General features: G+C 41.0%; 1 protein-coding gene across 2 annotated transcripts in view; it reads left to right on the top strand.

The window, feature by feature from the left end:
• Astn1 (astrotactin 1) overlaps positions 1 to 19592 on the top strand; it is a 294474-nt gene that overhangs the window by 117651 nt on the left and 157231 nt on the right. For both annotated transcript variants that reach the window (XM_013015580.1, XM_013015579.1), the window contains exons 3-4: positions 16718 to 17111; positions 18465 to 18611. In XM_013015580.1, coding sequence (XP_012871034.1) covers positions 16718 to 17111; positions 18465 to 18611 — 541 coding nt within the window. The remainder of the gene's footprint in view (positions 1 to 16717; positions 17112 to 18464; positions 18612 to 19592) is intronic.

Consider the following 19592-nt stretch of genomic DNA (forward strand, 5'->3'; position numbering starts at 1 on the left):
TGTGTGAAGCCAGAAGTAGAATCTCAGTCAGAGAAAGAAAGAAAGAAAGAAAGAAAGAAAGAAAGAAAGAAAGAAAGAAAGTCATCTTTCTTTTTCTTTCTTTCTCTTTCTTTCCCTCCCTCCCTCCCTTCCTCCCTCCCTCCCTCCCTTCCTTCCTTCCTTCCTTCCTTCCTTCCTTCCTTCCTTCCTTCCTTCCTTATTATTCCATATGTCTTATGTACACTGTTCTCAGGACAGACAATATATCTTACAGCACAAAACTTTGCTTTAATAAGGACAATTAGTGAAGGCAAGGTGAACTCAGATTTGCCAAATTACAATGAGGGAAGATCCGAGACCTAAGCATAACTCTCTGACTCTCCTTCTACCTGGGTCTTGCTGGTTCTCAGGATGAAGTTTGGAAGAGCCAGGCCAAGACAGGTCAGCTCATTGCTCCACTCAGGAATAAGAAGTTCCTCACAGAGGAGCTGGAGACTCTGTGTCCTCTCTTCTCTCTGACATCCTTTCCCTGCTCTGGTTGCTGTCCTTTGCAAGTTCCTTTTTCTTTTCGATCAACTTTGATTCATATTCAATGTTCATTTACACTTGATTTAACCATATGAAAAAAGGTTAGAGTAAGAAATGGGCCCTACAGCTATTCCTGTGTGGTATTTCATGCATGTCCAAAGGCTTCATTTTTCTATTCAGGAAATTTCACAAGCATCTGTGTTAAATACTGCCTTACCTGGCTAATATTCCAGGTCACCAAGGTTGCAGAGAAAGAACAGTCAAATGGGGATTAAAAAAAAAGACCAGTTATTCCACTTGAAAACCATTTGCACAAGTCGTGTATTTTCCTCGTTTGAATCATTGGTCATGGGTGGGTCTCAATCTTCCTATTCCTTATTCCTGAGGATTCCCCTTTCTGTATCCGCTGACTCCCTATCCTAGAACCCCTGAACTTCTCCTCTCAGGTATGATCTTCACTGACCAGCATGTGTTTCATTCCCTCTCTTCATCCTCTCTCCACTACCACTGCTGGTGCAGCCCCTACATCTCCCTGGACCAAGGCGAACGTTCTCCATCTGTTCACTACCTTCTGATCTGTTTCCAGAACTTTCTTCTCAGTGCCCCCAGGCTATTCCTAATAAAATGTAGCTTGGAGGACTAGGTTTCCTTTTTGGTGAAAAGCCTAGAAGGCTTTCCTCTATTCTTCCATGCAGAAGGCTGAGTTCCAAGATATTTAACCTTTCATGGCCTGACCCTCACCTCCTGAGTTAGTGGCCTTCAATGTCTGGTCTAGCCACTCTCTCCAGCATGTCATATACCTGGCCTCCTTTGTTCTCTAATACTTCCATGTGCTCACTAATGCTAGACTTCGCTTCTGTCCTCTCCGAGACAAACCATCCCTTTCTACTCTGTATAAAATTCTTATGGCATATTTCTCCATTGTTTTTATACGTGCCTAAGTATAATATTTCCCTAAGTGTCTTCTCTTTGCTGGGAGAGATTTTTGTGTCCTAGCTCAGGACCAGGCCTTTTGCTACGAGGCCTGAAGAGAATTCTGGGATGAACAAGCAACTCAGTGAGGAAGACTGAGCATGTCTGACCCAATAGAAAACTGATGTTCACAAAGGCTGAATGGTTGGCATGTGGCAGGATTGGTGGTAACCCCTTTTCTTCACTAAACTTTCAAGTTTTTTTCTCTTTTCTTGTATTCATAGGACAAGAACCTTCTCATAATTATGTCACTCACACAAGAAGTGACTATTTAAAAGATGGTATCTCCTCCAGATTACATAGATTATATTAGGCGGTATAAAAGAACTCTAAGTTTATGGTTATAATTCATTACATAACAGCTTTATAGAATAATTACATTAAATATATTTTTCAAATAAATACTGAGAAAATTCACCAGGAAAAGATTTTCAGGGTGAGAATTGTAGATTTGTACATTGCATGGCATGGATTTTATAGAATGGCACAGTCTCACAGTGGTGAGGCCACATACAATTGAGGCTGCACAATCAAGTCCCTGATCCAAACTTCGGGAAAACCCAAGCACTCCTTGCTTTTCTGGCCTCCGTGGCTATCTTGACACTTGTGCAGCTCACAGCCATCGTGTCAGGCATGATACTGTGTTTGTCCCTAACAGTTGTGAAGGCACAGCAAGTGTATTTCATATTAAAACTTGTAAAGACCATGTTAAAGATTGTGACTGGCTTCTCTTTTTTCCCCCATTAGAGTCAGCATTACATACGACCTATCATAAAGTGATTCTCACTCAACTCACATTCTGGTATGCTTTCTTGACACACACACACACACACACACACACACACACACGGGGAGAGAGAGAGAGATAACAGACAGACACACAGACAGACACACAGATGGAGGAGTGGGAATACAACAGATTTATGGCTAGTTCTGGGTGTAACTGTGGGGTCCTCCCAGATTGTTGCCTTTGTCTTTCATGCTGTTGGTCATTGCAGGTCTTTGGTTCTCCTGTAAGCCTGATTTATTTTCACCAACTATAGAACCTTTCTATCTTGCCTGCAGTCACTCTGCAAAAACAGCAATACAAATGTAAATATAAATACATAAACACATGTGATGCATAGATTAATACATAAATGAGAATTAGATCACTAGTTTTTGTAAAGAAAGGACTTTTTTTGGCAATGGTGGGGCATGAACTTGGGGCCTGAGTGCTGTCCTTGAGCTCCTTTGCTCAAGGCTAGTGCTCGACTGCTTTGGGCCACAGCTCCACTTCCCGCTATCGAGTGGTTAAGTGGAGATAAGTGTATAAGAGTCTCATGGGGACTTTTCTGCCCAGGTTGGCTTTGAATCATGATCCTTAGATCTCAGCCTCCTGAGTAGCTGGGATTACAGACGTGAGCCACCAGTACCTGATTTGAAAAGATTTTATTTTTACATTGCTCAGCCCAGCATATTGTACAGCTCTGCCTAAAGTTAGGTACTAAATAGATGTTTAAATATGATGTCAAATCTCATTGACCTCTCTGGTGATGAGACTTAATTCACCTGGAGTTTTGTAGACTAGATCAGGAATGGTTAGATCCAAGGATAGGTCAGTTCTAAACATATTCATTGAACTGAGTCATCAGCCATCTCAAAACCTCTTGCTAATGTCAGCACACTATTGGAGCTACAGTGAGGCTGAATAAAGCTAAGCCATCATGCTTCCTGAAAACAAAGCTCTCACCTCTGCATCTGTGATTTTAACATCCTTGTGAATGAGAAAACTATTACCCTACTGTGGCTCCCTGCTTCCCAGAAAGATCTATAGCCAATGATGTTCTCTTCCAAGCCAGTCCAGGAGCCAGCTAGGATGAAAGAAGACAGCCTTCCAGATCAACTAACTGTAAAATGATGCTATTTGCACCGGGCACTGGTGGCTTGCACCTGTAATCCTAGCTACTCAGAAGGCTGAGATCTGAGGATTGTGGTTTGAAGCCAGCCCAAGCACTAAAGTCCATGAGATTTTATCTTCAATTAACCCCCCCAAAATTCGAAGTGGAGCTGTGTCTCAAGTGGTAGAGCACGAGCCTGGAGCAAAATAGCTCATGGACAGCTCCCCAAGCCCTGAATTCAAGCCCCGCGCGCGCGCACACACACACACACACACACACACACAATTACGCTTTTGTGATCTATCTACCGCCCTGACCCCAGAAGATTTGCCTCCATAAAACTAATTACAGTTGTACAGCGTTAATTCTATGCTGGGCACTCTGCAAAGGTAGTGCCTCTTGAAGGTAATTAAAAGTTTGCTCATTGCCTGTAAATCTAGTCAGAGCTATGTATTAAGAAAGAATACCAGAATTAAGAGTTAAGAAATATTCAAATGCATGTCTACAGCTAGAAGAAAATGTGTCAGGAAGGAGAGGGACTTTAAAAGGTAGGAAGGGTTTAGGAAGGAGGGCAAGTAAAGAAATATCAAGGTAGAAAAAGGGAAAGTACAAAAATGACCAATACTTGTCCTACTATATTATACCTGTTTTCTCTCTGTTCTTTCTCTTTCTCCCCCATCTCTGTCTCTTAATAGAATGAAAGGTGGTAAGAATAGACACCGATTATTAAAAAGTAAAACAGTGAAACTTTGTGATCGTCATGATTTGAGTTCTTTTGTATTGATGCTGCAGGTTGGCTGAAATGGCCCACCTGAGGTCAGGAAAACATGCTCGCCCCAGATACAGAGCTCCATATTGGTCCAGCAGGTGATATTTATCCTATTGGTTGCCTTGGAAGCCAGAGTCTCTAATAGCTCTTGTGTCATGTGAGTGTCCCTGGCTGGATCAAGCTGACCCATGGATTCACTGCATGATTGAGCCACTGGTCAGTAAATTAAAAATCTAACAAATGATGCAGAATTGAGTTTTTGTAATTTTCCATAAGAGTTTGGGGAAGAGCTTGGCCTTAGCCTCCAGCTTCCTACTTCTCTTTGGTCTGGTGTATCCTTGGCTGTGAACCCCAGGCCTGCACTTAAGGTCCTGGTATATGTCACTAGCATCTGAATGGTAACAGAGCAAGCTATGGTCAGCTGGTAGATGAATAAAGATCACATGACTGTCTTTCTGCCTTTTTTCATCGGCGCTCTTCTGTTCAAAAATGAGGCCAAGGAAAGGAAAGGAGACCAGGAAAATCAGAACAAAGCTGAAAGCAAGTGGCCAAGGGTGGTGGAACAACAGAGGGGGAGAAAGGAGGCAGAGAGGGACAGTTGGGTTTGGTTTCTTTTTTGTTTTATTTAAATTAATGATGGGAAGGATTTGAAGACTTGTAAAATGGCCTTGCCAGCAAAAATGTAATTAGCTGAAGACAATATGCTGCTGATGTTGAAGCTGGTGGTTTAACGAAGCCTGTCCTAATGAGAATGTCAGTAACTCACCCAGAGATGGCTTTTACAAACCAGGCCCCTTCTCCATGGTTCATGTTTGATTAGCTTCAGAGAAAATCTGAACGGAATAATTTTTAAAGGAGAAATAAGAGCCATAGCTCAGAGTGCATGGCCCAAGAGAATACTCCTGACTATGAATCTTTCCTCCTCTTCCCTTCTTTCATGCTAGACAGGATTGGCTGGAGAAAAGTACAGGCTTGAAAGGGATCTTGGAGCCAGTTGCTCTGATGGTTTTTGTACGTCAGCAATTCCCCTGAGACCTTATTTCCCTTGTCTGCTCCTCTGCTGCAATCTTCAGCTTTAATTTTCATGTTGCTTGGAGGCCAACATTGAGTTACAGCTGAAATATAACAAGGGAATAAGATGAGATGTTTGTTCTACCCAGGTTTTAGGTTAGAATTAGGGGCTTGCTGTTAAAGTGTTGAGTGAGTCAAATCAGGTTACCAGTTGAGAGAGCTTAATGACTACTATGGAGTGACTTGTGTTTGGAAGTCACAATCAGCATTCTTCGTGTCCTAATGCAAAATGTGACCTGCAGAGATGCTCTTGTCTTCTCTAAATCTATTATTAGTTAGAACAATTTTAAGATATATGGCTGTAATGTAGCTCCTTGTTTTCCCTGAAAATGTTCAAGTACATTTTCTCCCTAGTCTGTCATCATGTGTCTTGCTGTATTGTACAAAATATCTTTTATTTGGCTTAGGCCTTTAATTGTAAAACAAGGACATAAGGACAGAAAAGATCCCTAAGTCTGTGCAAATGTATATCAGAGTGCATTCAGGAAATGGTTGAGTATCTGTACTCTTAAACCTTGAAGGGAGCTGATTTCACATTAGAAAACATTTGCTCAAGGATCCATGCCTCTCTAGATTTTCCCTGGCTGGGCACAATGATGGCTTGATAAATGTGGTCAATCTGAGAAAATGTAAGTAATTGTGTATGCATGTAGGTAACCAAGTGATCAAGCTTGACTGAACAAGTTTGGGGTCATTTGGGAAGATAGCACAGACAGTACCACATATAGACATTTAGGAATCCTTACTTGCATGAGCCCAAAAGGTTAGATGTAGAAGCAAGGTCTTACAGGATTTAATTTAATTTTGGAAAGATGGGACGTTGATTGATTAGGAACCAGGTTGTAATGATAGGTCCCTTTCTCTCCCTCTTGGTTCTACAACTATATACTAAGATTAGTGACTGAACCCTATATACAAGCATGTATAAGTTACTTAATACTCACAATCCTCTGTTTCTTTATCTACAAATTAGAAATAGTAAATATTAATAATTATATTTTTGTCAGTCATGGGGCTTGAGCTCTGGGCCTGGGCACTGTCCCTCAGCTCTTCAGCTCAAGGCTAGCACTCTACCACTTGAGCCACAACATCACTTTCTGGTGGTTTATTGGAGATAAGAGTCTCACAGACTTTCCTGCTCAGGCTGGCTTTGAACCTCTATCCTCAGATCTCAGCCTCTTGAGTAGCTAGGCTTACAGGCATGAGCCACCAGTGCCCGGCTATTTATATTTCTTAATACAGTTTGCTTGCTATTGTGCTTGACATATGGTGAATATTGAACAAACAGTAGTTACTATTAACTTTTCTTTCTCCTTTGTACTTCTCCTCTTGGAGGAAGGTAATGTGTGCATAGAATAACAATATAAAGCAGAAATCTAGAGAGCCATTAAGCATATGTAGTAGGATTGTTATAGGAAGCTGATGAATGATTAATCTTTCCATAATGGTTTGAAGCCTTTGAGATAGTCACAAAACTAATCATTGATCATATAAATTCTTTAGTTTTCCGTATAGGGACTGTATCACTGAAGGTCCTCTTCCCTAAGACAGAACAGGAGCAGGACCCTGAATACCTGATTGGGCTCTGGTACACTGAACCCCATGGCGACATTTACAACTGAGTTGTACTCCCATGTATGACAAGAATGTCATACATGGCATACCCTATATATAAGGCAATCTACCTACACCTTAAATTTAGCATCCTGAGTAATAGAGCTTTTTTTTTTAAGGATTCTTATCATTTTTTTTTTTTGGGTCCGGTCATGGGGCCTGAACTCTGGGCCTGGGCGCTGTCCCTCAGCTCTTCAGCTCAAGGCTAGCGCTCTACCACTTGAGTCACAGCCCCACTTCCAGCTTTTTTTCTTTTTGCTTATGTGGTGCTGAGGAATCGAACCCAGGGCCTCAGGCATGCAAGGCAAGCGCTCTACCACTGAGCCACCTTCCCAGCCCCTTACCATTTTTTTTTAATCTGGGGAAGAAACAGATTTTTTAAGCCTTCACTGGTAGAGATTGTGATCCTGATTCAGAGAAATCTTGACACTGTAACTCTCTCTGTACTTCTATTCCCAGCTAATGGTGCTATAGTGTATTTTCATCTGAAGTAACTTGCATTTCATACATGCTTTGCATATGATCTGCTTCAGTGACTAACTAATTAATGTTGTTGCATTTTTATTTGCCTCAGCCCAGCTGATATCCGTGAAGCAATCAGCTTTCCAAGACAGCGTTTCTTCCCTTTGAACTGAGTTGCCTGACTTTTGAGGAATTGCAAGAGGATTTTATAGCTCCATTGATTAGAGAGAAAGAGGGTTAAAGTCGGATGGCCATTAGCATATATGATTCCTGCTGCCTCTTTTGTTACTTGTTCAATAATTCCTTTAATGTTTGATCCTTAATGGAGCCGATTATTGTCATGATTTTATTTCATCAAGATAACCTACTGCAGAAAAACAAGGAGGAAAGGGGAAAGGAACATGGCCAAGAATAGGCACTGAGCATTATCCAGCTGGAGATATTTATTTGGCTTCATGGTTGGATGGTGAGTTTTCAAAGGGCTAGTGAACATGGCCCATGGAGGGAGGCTGTCTCTGGCAGCTCTGCCCCAGGGTTGCTGAGACACTGACTTCAAGTGCTTTTGGTTCTGCCAGCCTATCATGTGTAATACATGCACCTGAGCACATAACCCCATATATGAATAGGTGGAGTTAGTTAATATCTTAATACATGACATCAATTGGGGTTCCACCCATCACCTCTGACTGGGCGGGACATACAGAAAATCATTACATTTATATCCAAAGGGACAGAAGGGACTTCAGCTCACCTGGGTAGCCTCATTTCTCACTGCTCTTTCAGTTTGCAGAGGTCTAGGCTAGTCCTCATAATGGGAGGGTCCAATGGCATAGCCTTGGACCTGAAAACCCAGACCACGCCATACTTGCTTCTCTGTTTCCCTGCTTCATTCAGTTTGACTCAGCTTTAGCATTCTCATCCAGGCCAATGACAGGTAACCAAACTATTAAGAATCAGTCAGCAGTTTATGAACAAATACATTCTCCTATGTTTGCTTTGGGACAGCAAAGTCAAGGGTCTGAGGGAAGAAAAATCTCAAGAACCAAAAAAGCAGTTCTAAAAAAAGAACCTGAAGGAGGCCAACTGGAAATAGCCCAGGCTGACTCCAGCACGCTAGCCTCCAGTCACTGTCTCCATGGGGCTCCGGGCTCTCATTAGATGAAACTCCTGAGTCTCATAAAGGAACTGAAGACAAACTACACAGGTTAAAGAAGAAATACAGTGGTCAAAATTATCAAGCTACAAAGTTGTGTTTTCTTCTGTGAACGATGTGCTTATAACCTCATTAGGTTAGAAGAGATCTGGATTATCAACTTACCTGCCTTCAAGGCCCTGTCTCTGTCTCAGAGTTGTCTCTTATTTATTGATGGTTGTCTATTTCCTAGCTTCACCAAGAAATGATATTTTTAACCAGAAGGGACCTTGGGGACATTGTGTTTTTGTTTTTTGTTGTTGTTTTTTCCTCTATGGTATTTTCTTTAGATACTTGTGTTCATATGGTGATGCTGGAGTATCAATGCAGCAGGCAAGAGAAGTGTACCAGTGAGAGGTTCTCCAGGTGGAGAAGGCTAGTCCTCTACCAGTGGGTTGTAAATTCACATCAGTGGCCCCAGAAGACATATTGAGGCCTCTCAATTAACAGGGTAGCCTGGGGCAACTGGAAAGACTTTCCATGCAATTAAAGTCTTCAGAAAACCCCCAAGAGAAGGTAATGTTCCTAATAATTTATAAATTGAGCTCACTACTTAATATGCTTAAAGCATTTCACTTGTCTTCCACTTGGGAAGGAGATGGGCAGGGGATAATGGAATCCTCTTCGCCAGCCACTACACACAAGAAAAACCCAAAAAACAAAAAGATAGTATGACAGAGGAGTTAACTAAGGGATTTTTTGCTCTGTTTGGGTGACTCCTTGTGGTAGTAAAGAGATTTTCAGCATGACATCCCCTGATTTGAAGAGCCTCAATGTGTCATTGGAGAAGTGAATGTGTGCTTCTGCAGTCTCCATTGACTAAGTGGAGGTGATGGTCTGATTCTGAAAGATCCACTTCATTATATTCTGAGTTTGTGGTTTGGGGATTTTCAAGGCAGGGAATTTAGAGCCACTTCTACATTGATAAGGGTCAGTGCTGCAATCAGGAAATTTCAAATTGAGAAAAAAATATTGTATTTCTTTCAGTTACTTTATGCTATAGATAAAGACCTGTGTTAGACCCACAGAGGCCATGCAGCTTGTACTAAGTGTGCAGTTGGTTAGCCTTGATATTTGCTTAAGTACCTTCATACTAGCAGTAATATAACTCTAGTTTTCCAGTGAGTTCATAGAATCCCAGGATCAGAAGAACTTTGAGAGGCTATCTATCTATCTATCTATCTATCTATCTATCTATCTATCTATCTATCTATCTATCTATCTATCTATCTATCTATCTTGCTTATCTGTTCTTTGTCCTTGGAAAATTTGGGTATAAATTAGAATGTTCCTGGAGTTGCCATATGGGCTTGTACAGTTTTTCTCCTGTTGATTTGGCTCTTGGAAAAGCCAGAGACAGATGTAAATGATTCTTGCCATACAGTTGAGTCTTTGCCCTGACCATTGGGTGTTGTTAAAGTAAAACTGGAGACACGAGCCACTAAACTTCTCTGTTCGATTCTTATTTTTTAACAAATATTTAATTCTTTAGAGATGTAATTTGAATTCAGTATGTCCAGTTGCCTTGAGGGATAATTAATTATGTCTCAGATTTACTCTTCTGGTTATTCCTAGGGTGAAACTAAGCTTTGAAATGTGAGTTGATTGATTGGCTGCTGTCTCTTGACAGATGGTAGCTGAAAACAAAAATCTCAGCTTTTCTATTTTTCTGCCAAGGGTTCACAAAACCCAGGTGATGCCCTAAACTTTGGTGATATTTAATAGAATCAGATTCTTTTATTGTAGAATTTACTTGTCATGAGGTACCAATTTGGAAAGGATTTCATTGGCTCTTGGGATGTTACACATTTTCACCTCTTGTTCAAGATACCTCCATTTATTTCAATTTCTTTTGTTCTGAGAAGAAAACACAGACTGGCTGATAATAGCACCTATCATCTGTTTTTGTTTTTCTGTACCTTTTCTTCCTTCTTTCCTTCCTTCCTTCCTTCCTTCCTTCCTTCCTTCCTTCCTTCCTTCCTTCCTTCCTTTGTTGCCTACCTTTTACTTTAAAATCCAAACTACACAGACTGATTTCTCTAACCAGAGAGTAAAATTTGTTTATCAGGAACCATGCCTATATTGCTCATTTCAGTACCTACATAACAGCAACCCTTAGACTAGAAAAATGCCTCCATAAATAGTTTATTGGTAAAAACTTTTTGAGCAACTTAGTAATGAATTGGAGGGATGCGTTGCATAAGCAGTGTACATAAATTTAGACTGCAGGCACACAGAAAATGTTTATGCACAGAAAATGTTTATATTGAAGCATATTCAACACTGATGGACCATTCCTCCTTCCTTCCTTTCCTCCTTCATTTTATATGAAATTATTGACTGCTTTATGCCAGGCACGATGGCCAACCCAGGGGATATAAACGGATGTGTCAGACATGTCCTTATTCTCCTGAAGTCTTCAGCCTAGTAGATGAAGTCAACAAGAAATCAAAGGTAAAATATGTGTGATTAGTTTTGTATGGTAGGATGTATGGAAGAGCAGTGAGACCAAAGAATTGTAACCTGAAGCTGAATGGCTAAAGTGAAGTAGGAGAAGATGGCAAGTAGGAGTTAGCTAAGGAGAGAGACAGGATACAGGACCAACCGTGATTAAGCAAAATTGTTGGTTAGAACGGAGCTATGATAAATAGGAAAGGAAGATCCATGTCGAATGTTTTTCTCTGCTCAGTCACCACCAGTGTTATATAAAACATCATTATATAGAGATTCTAAAATCTATGAATTATCTGGAAAACTTCAGGTGATTCTCTGAGGTATGTACTGAAAATGTCAATTTCATAATAAAATAAAAACTGGCTTCATTTGTTTGATCTCTATTAAAGCCAAAAGAAATGATTTATTGATTCTTTTATAGAAACTATATTTTGAAATGCCATTTTTTGGGGGGAAAACTTGTTAATAGAAGTAGAGTCTTCACATAGCCCAGTTTGGAGGAAAATCAATAGAATAATTAGAAAAAGCATGCAAAGTGATAACCTGAATCTAGATGTAACTTAATGTTTTATTTTGTATTTGAATCTTCCTCTTCCTCTTCTTCCTCTTCTTCCTCTTCTTCTCCTCCTCCTCCTTCACCTCCACTTCTTCTTCTTCTTCTTCTTCTTCTAATTCTTCTTCTTCTTCTTCTCCTTCCTCTTCTTCATCGTCATCTTCATCTTTATCTTCTTCGTCTTGTCTTCGTCTTCATCTTCGTCTTCATCTTTTTCTTTTTCTGTGCTGATTTTGAGGCTTGAACTCAGGACATGGGCACTGTCCTTGAGAATTTTTGTTCAAGGTTATCACTCTGCTATTTGAGTCACATCTCCACTTCTGTTTCTTGGTGGTTAATTGGAGATAAGTCTCATGTATTTTCCTGCCTTGACTGGCTTTGAACCAGCTCCTCAGTAGCTAAGATTTCAGGTATAAGCCACCAGTGCCTAATACTTTTTCTATAGTACAAGATTTGAAACTTACACAAATAAAGAATGCTAGGATACTCCAGCAACAAGGAGCAAGGCACGAACGTGCAAACAATCCATGCATGTCCTCTGCAAAATTTTGTGCATTGATACTTCTTAGGAGTTCATGCAGGTACAAAAGGCCCAATTCTAGTTGCCCTTGGATACATGAAAGAAGTCTACATTTTTTGTCATACAAGAAAAAGAGGCTTCAATTCAATGTATCAAGTCATGAGTGCAAAGTATGTTGATCAATCTCACCCCCTTTCTCATCACCCCATCTTTCTCAACTCTACCCATCTGGCATTTCACTTTTTACTTGGTTTGCAGGAAGTTCCTAGCTTATAACCCTTGACCTAAGCTTTTGACTATTTTCATCTGCTATCTATTCATTTCATTTTATTTTTTGAAAGAAATATCCTAGAATATCTATATCTTTCTTTGAAATTGCTTCAAATGTTCTATGGAAATAGAAGGGAATGACATGTCAAATACAGTGACTTATCACAGGAACGTAATAATTATAAAATGTGACACCGGATTCCCAAGCCCTCATTGTAGAAGGAAAGTTAAGTGACCAGACCCATACTCTGTCTCCGTATAGTGCAGGGCTTTTATATCTCTGGTATCTACTTATGGGGATGTGGCAGGTAAGCTCTTCAGTAGAATTTGTACACAGTGTCTCATTAATTTTTATTATAATTAAATATTATTAACGGGTACTGCAAGTTAATATTGCATAACATTGCAACACATGTATTATTTTTTCATAATGATCCACAATTAATTAGTAAGTCATTGAAAATGTTGTGACACCTGTCACTATTTTAGGTAATAGAGGCAGAAAAACCATAGCACAACGTGGGTACCTGGGAATCCTCCTTCCTATGCTGTGCTAACTTGCCCTCACTGTCTGGGCTTATTATTGGTATCTGATTTGTAGAAAGTCAAGGTCTTCAGGAGTCATTGCCTCTCAGTGGAGTAAACATTTCACAAAAGCAAGATGAGAGGAGCTAAATGCACTGGCTTAGCCTAACAAAAACTTGTATGATAGCTGCTTATACCTTATTATTTTCAAAAATAAACATGAAGAATATTTTGAGAATCTGAGCTTTACATATCAAAGGGAATTTTAGACCAACCTAACAAAATGGCACCCTGAGAACAGCTGTGAAGAGGGGTGTGGTATTGGCATCAGCTCAGCCCTGGCTGGTGGTATACTTTCTCTTGTTTTCTTCTGAGAAGGATGATGCTGAGCCTATTTTCAGTGGGTCTCCAAGGTGAAAGAACACAGATATCTTTGATTCAATTGGCTAAATTGGGGGTCTAATAGTGTCTTCTAGGCAGGAAGCAATGTGTAGTATATGTATTCTTATTTTAACACAGAAAATCTGAAATGGGAGATTTTTTTTTAATTTAACTGCTAACTAATCTTGGATTTAGGTTCTCAGTGGGTTCTTGGTAAAAGGTCTTCTGTTGTCAAGCACTGTTGTTAGCTCACACTTGTAATTCTAGCTACTCAGGAGGCTGAGATTTGAGGATCACAGTTTGAAGCCAGCCTGGGAAGGAAAGTCCATGAGACTCTTTATCTCCAATTAACCAGAAAAAAACCTAGAAGTAGAACTGTGGCTCAGGTGGTGGTGTTATAGCCTTGAGCAAACAAAAAACCTTCAGGGACAGCACTCAGGCTCTGAGTTCAAGTCCCAGGTCCACAGTGCACAGCACGCACACGTGCATGCATACACACACACCCACACCCACATACACACCCACACCCACACACACACACACACACACACACACACACTTTGTTTATAGTAGTGCCCCTCTGATCCGCCGATGTTTATACTGCACACTTCAGCTACTTTCTTTTCTCCTTTGATATGTGAAGATAGATCTGGGTAGAATCATCCACATGCTGCTACTCTAGCCTCCTAAGATCTGTGAAACAAATTTCATAGCATATATGTCTCCCAGGAGCCGATTCATTCAGGTGACTACAGCCTTGGTTAAGAATATGGGTCCTGAAATTCATCACTATGGACCTAATCACTAAAGGCCTGTTAGCTCTTTGTCGTGGAACTTTAGGCCAACTAACTTCTGCGTCTCAGTTTTCCTATATGTAAAATGGGAAAGCAATTGACATTTACCTCATTGGATTAAACATATACAACATTTTGAACAAATGCCTGTTACAGCCACACTGAGCCATGGATAGCTGCTCTTCTTTAATTATTGTGTAAGATGGGGAATGAACCCATGGCCTGGATCTTATAACTCTTGTGAATTGGAGAAGGAGAACAAAGAGTGGAAGCGGCCCCTAAAACCTCTAACATGAGCTGGAAAGATGGTGTTTAAACCATTCCTCAGAGATGGATGTTTCTGCTGCTCTTACAGCTCTTTAGGGAATAAAATTACCTCTGGCTTTCACTGGCCTAATTCAATGTCTGACAACTTCTCTCAGTTGGGAAGTTATTCCTTCTGTGTGGCTTAATTACCTATTGTTGTAATTTCAATTTGGGGTGAGAGAAAGGCCAGAGGATCTGATGTTGAGATAAGGGTTCTGCTGGAAACTACTGGGGTGCACACAGAGGTTCGCTGTCCATGGATTTCTGCAGAGATTGGTTATGGAAGACTTGGTTGCAGTGTTATGTTCTGGGCAGGGTTCTGTGGGGATACCAGTGGTTATGTGGATCAGCAGCATGGACCAGAGGGGAGGTAGATTTTAGTGAGGAACTAGAATACTTGGCTTTATACTTCCATTCAGTGGAACCTGAACGTATTTATTCTTTCTGTGAGATTTCATGAGGGAGAAAAGGTTCTCTAGATGAAAGGAACTATGGTTGGTTGTATGTGTCCCTAATATGCTCTAGGAAGTGGACCAGAACCTGGCAGCTGGATCTAATGCTTCATGTTTCTGTTGCTTTGTGCAGCATGTTTGAAAGGAGTTCCCCTCCCCCGCCCTCTTTTTCTCTCTCTCTGTTTTCCTTTGCTGACAGCAATGCTGGGAGTAGGAGGAGAAATGGGAAGATTTACTGGGAGAAGAAATTTATAAATCCACAACAGAGTTATTAAGAAACTGGAAAAAGCCCCTTTCAATGTGTTTGTGAAAGTACTCTCGACCCATCCTCATGGAGGTGGAGCTCCTGGGGATGGATAGGGGCTCTTCATCTCCAGCCTATACACTAGAGTGGCAGTGATTGAAACTCAAGGTCAAGAGCTGAACCATCTGACACACCTCAGCCTAATGAAAGAGGTTTGAAGGATATTGACCAAAATAAAGGAGTGACTACAAACTGTGCATGGGAAGATTCATGTCTGCCTTGCTTTGTTCAGGAAAGGGCTTAGAACTCCTCCAAACCCTGCCTCAGAGGGACTTAAAGGGCATATGTTCTGTCTCTCTGAGCACTGAATCTCCACTTCCAATAGACACCAAGTGGTGTCCTGACTTTTAAGGACTGGCCTCCAGTTCCAAGCTATTGGCCTCCAGATGACTAAAAAAGAAATTATTAGGCCAGCCTGACTCCAGGACAGGGTCCCAATCCTTTCTATCTCATGGTACAAAAACAAGGAGCATCCCTAAGGACAATGTAATTAAGGAAAAGCGATGGCCTCAAAAGTTAGATTCAGATGGCACCATTTCTCTGGACACTTGGTGGTGGCTAATTGCTGACTGATGTAAGTTTCTCTTTGGCTTTGTTGCTAGTTTTCCCTGCTGGGCTGATTCCTTGGATGGAGATAGTGAAGGATATATTGAGAACACTGATGAGGTGTGATGTATTGTATTAGGCACTTGACATAGTTGCCTGGACTAATTCTTAACAACTACCCTGGGTGGTTAATGGTATCTTCTCCATTGCACAGATGAGAAACTTGAGTTTTAGACTTTATAGGGCTCATTGATTTGTGGATCCTGTTGGATTCTACCAAGGACTGATTGTTAGAAATGACACAGGAAGAGAAACTCAAAGCCACCATGCACATGCTGCCCAAACAACAAATAATAGGCTCAAACCATCTTTACACTCTCCCCCTCTTTCAGAACACACACACACACACACACACACACACACACACACACACTCCTATAGATGTGTCTCTTTTTTCTAAGGCCTTTTTCAAATTATCTGCTAATCCTCAATGCCCATATGTGAAAACGGAAGCAGGTGACTTGAGGGCATGGGTGAGGTTGGGAGAGATGAGTGGGGAGAAAATGATGGACAAGGAGACAATGAACCAGATGCATTGAACTAGCTGAATACCTGTAATCCTAACATTACAGGTAATCTGAAATCCAGCCCTCAGGAAGCTGAGATCTGAGGATAGCAATTCACAGCTAGCCTGGGTAGGAAAGTCTGTGAGACTTTGGTCTCCAGCTAACCAGCAAAAAGCCAAACGTGGATCTGTGGCTCAAGTGGGAGAATGCTATTCTGGAGTGAAAAAGCTAAAAAGACATCACCCAGGCTCTGACTTCAAACCCTAGTACTGACACACAAAAAGAAACACGGTACTTATAAACGAATAGATCGAAACTCTACAACTAAAGATGATAATGATGATAATAATATTTTTTTGGGCAAAGCTACAGGCAAACAGGTCCCTGGAAATTATGCACTGGCCATTCCATTTTCTTCTCACAGTAAACACTAGTTTCCTTTGCCCCTGAATGAATGCAGGAACCAATGACTGAAGGAATGAATGATGTAACCCAAGGACAAAAGCTGTGTGAGAAGAGCCGTGCCTAGCGCTCTGCCTTCGTGTCTGCCTGCATCCATCTGCTGTCCTTTCTTCTCAGGGTGGTATGATCGCTCTCCTGCTCTCCATCTTGTGTCTGGTGATGATCCTGTACACCCGCCGGCGCTGGTGCAAACGTCGCCGGGTCCCCCAGCCCCAGAAGAGTGCCAGCGCCGAGGCAGCCAACGAGATTCACTACATCCCTTCAGTGCTGATCGGGGGTCATGGCCGGGAGAGTCTGCGCAATGCTCGGGTGCAGGGCCACAACTCCAGCGGCACCTTGAGTATCCGGGAGACACCCATCCTGGATGGCTACGAGTACGACATCACGGACCTACGCCACCACCTTCAGAGGGAGTGCATGAATGGAGGGGAGGACTTCGCTAGCCAGGTCACACGCACCCTGGACTCGCTGCAAGGCTGCAATGAGAAGGCAGGCATGGACCTCACACCAGGTGGGGAGCTGGAAGGGGGTAGCACTGTTTCCTCCTTGTCTCAGGTTGCTGGGTATTGGGCCAGAATGCTTGGTTACGTTACTTGGTTGAAGGTACCAGGGTCCCTTCCCAGATAGCCTGTTTTCTGAGATGGCTGGAAAATCTAGTGTATCTTACATCGCTTTCCACTTGGACCATCATCAGAAGCAGAGGAACCTTTATATGCGACAGACAAGTGAGTTGCAGCCTTTTTTAGTCTGTAATGAACCATGCTCTGGGAAGTAAGGAGAGTGCAAGAAAAATCAACACCTGTAGACTTTTCTGTGTATCATGTATTTGCCTAGGCAGTTTAATTCTCCGGTGAAGTGGCTGGGTAACACCCTCTGTTCTTTGCTGTAGCTCCCAAGACTTGAGTTTTGGGCTTTTTAAATTATATTTTAATTGTATTGCTTCTGTGGGCTCTATAAAGAATGTATATTTTTTAAAAAAATGAAAAAGGCAAAGATGGCATCAGATACTTCATTTATCTGTGGAGACACTGGTTAAAACAGACTTGAGCCTAATCCAGCAGGACAAAATCATCAGAAAGGGACGGACTGCACTTAAATAAACTCACCTCAGCTCTTTTTCAAACTGCTATGAATAAGCCAGTCCCAAAAGGAGATGGCTTAGATACTGTATGCCAGTTAAGATACATAGACTTTTGTGGGAGACTCGAAAGAGTAAAATCACATAAAGCGAAATGGAAATTCTGTATGTTGTCTAGAACAGATCCTTGACATATCTAGACAGAATCTAGAACTACTTCTTCATAAGATTTAAAGACTGAAAACTCCTTGAAAATGAGAGAGAGAATATGCCTTTAACAACTCTCCTATTTCCCCAAGCACATGGTACTGTGCTAGGGATAACAAATAGATATGTAGCAATCACAGGTTACATAATCAAATGCCTTTAAGGGGACAGAAAGATTACACAAATATATGCAAGAGCAATCAGACAATAGGGAGTGGTATAGACTGTGATTGAAAAGAGAGGTCATGTTCTGCCTGAATGCATACAACTGCAGCTTCTTTTAAGACTCTTTGCTGACCCAAATAGAATAGAAGCTGAAGTTTGTGTCTAGCCAAAGGGTGGCGACTGGTGATTTTATCAATATAAAATTATTGAATTGGATTTTCAATTGTAATCTAATTGTATTACTTTGTGCATAACTTTGTAGCCCCTAGAAATCCAAGTTTCTGCCAGTCTCTGACTTTCTGGGTTCCTTGTTTCAGCTCTGTGACTCCTCATCTACTTGATTCACACAGATTTTTCTCACTCCCACTTTCTTTGGCCTTTTAAAATTTTTCACCTCCCATTTTCCTGGTACAGGAAGTGACAATGCCAAACTCTCGCTGATGAACAAGTATAAAGATAACATCATTGCCACCAGCCCCGTGGACTCGAACCACCAGCAGGCCACCCTCCTGTCCCACACTTCCAGTAGCCAGAGAAAGCGGATCAACAACAAAGCAAGAGGTATCCATTTCTGATGTTAGAGCTTCTGATAGATTGCTGACTTTAGGGAAAACAGGACCATCAATACCTTCTACCATGTTCATATATGCAGCTACAGAGATAAGCCCCTGCACAGTCTTCTTTCTGGAGGCCAGTTAAATGCTACTTATATGTGAAAAAAACAAGCCCTTAAATGTGCAAACCTTTTGATCAAATACTTCTGCCAACAAGAATGTATGCTTAAGAAATAATTGGACAAATATGAAAAGATGTGTGTAAACAGCAGTTCATTGCAATGTTGTTTAAATGAGCTGAAAATTGGGGATGGCTTAAATATCCATCACCTGGGAATTACCTAACTACCTGGGACAGCTGTCTACTGTCCATTGGCTTCCTATACAATCATTTAAAATGATAGCCTGGATCTCTATTTGCTAATAAGGACAGTAGTCTACCCGTCAATTGAATGGAAAAAGATGAGGTGATAAAAGAGAAGCTGCAACATAAATAGCATTTCAAAAGATTTTTTAAGGGGGAAATTAATCCTTTACCTGTTTCTGTATCAGAAAAAAAAATGGGGCCTATATACATTAATAATAACAGAATTCTAGTCTGACTAAGAGGACATTGGAGATTTCCCTGAATACCTTTTTATATATTTCCTTTATTCACTCTTTTTGCATTTTATATACATATATAATATATACAGACACATATATAAGTGTATTCATATACACGCATGTATATGTGTGCACAGTGTATGCATGTGTAAGTATACATATACGATGTACTTACCATATTTACATACACATGTACATGCATGTATATGAATGAACTGGTTCCAGAAAATGCAAGAATATAATATCCTATGTTTCCAGCACTTATTTCCAACTTCCTAGCAACTAGAAGGAGGAATCTACTTTTTTTCCTTTTCTCTCTTCACTCCTGGAGGGCCTTTCTGGCAGAGGAGTGCCAGAAATGTTTCTAATTGAGGAAACATAG

This window comes from Dipodomys ordii, unplaced genomic scaffold (genome assembly GCF_000151885.1).
Source record: "Dipodomys ordii isolate 6190 unplaced genomic scaffold, Dord_2.0 Scaffold27, whole genome shotgun sequence".
Taxonomy (NCBI): domain Eukaryota; kingdom Metazoa; phylum Chordata; class Mammalia; order Rodentia; family Heteromyidae; genus Dipodomys; species Dipodomys ordii.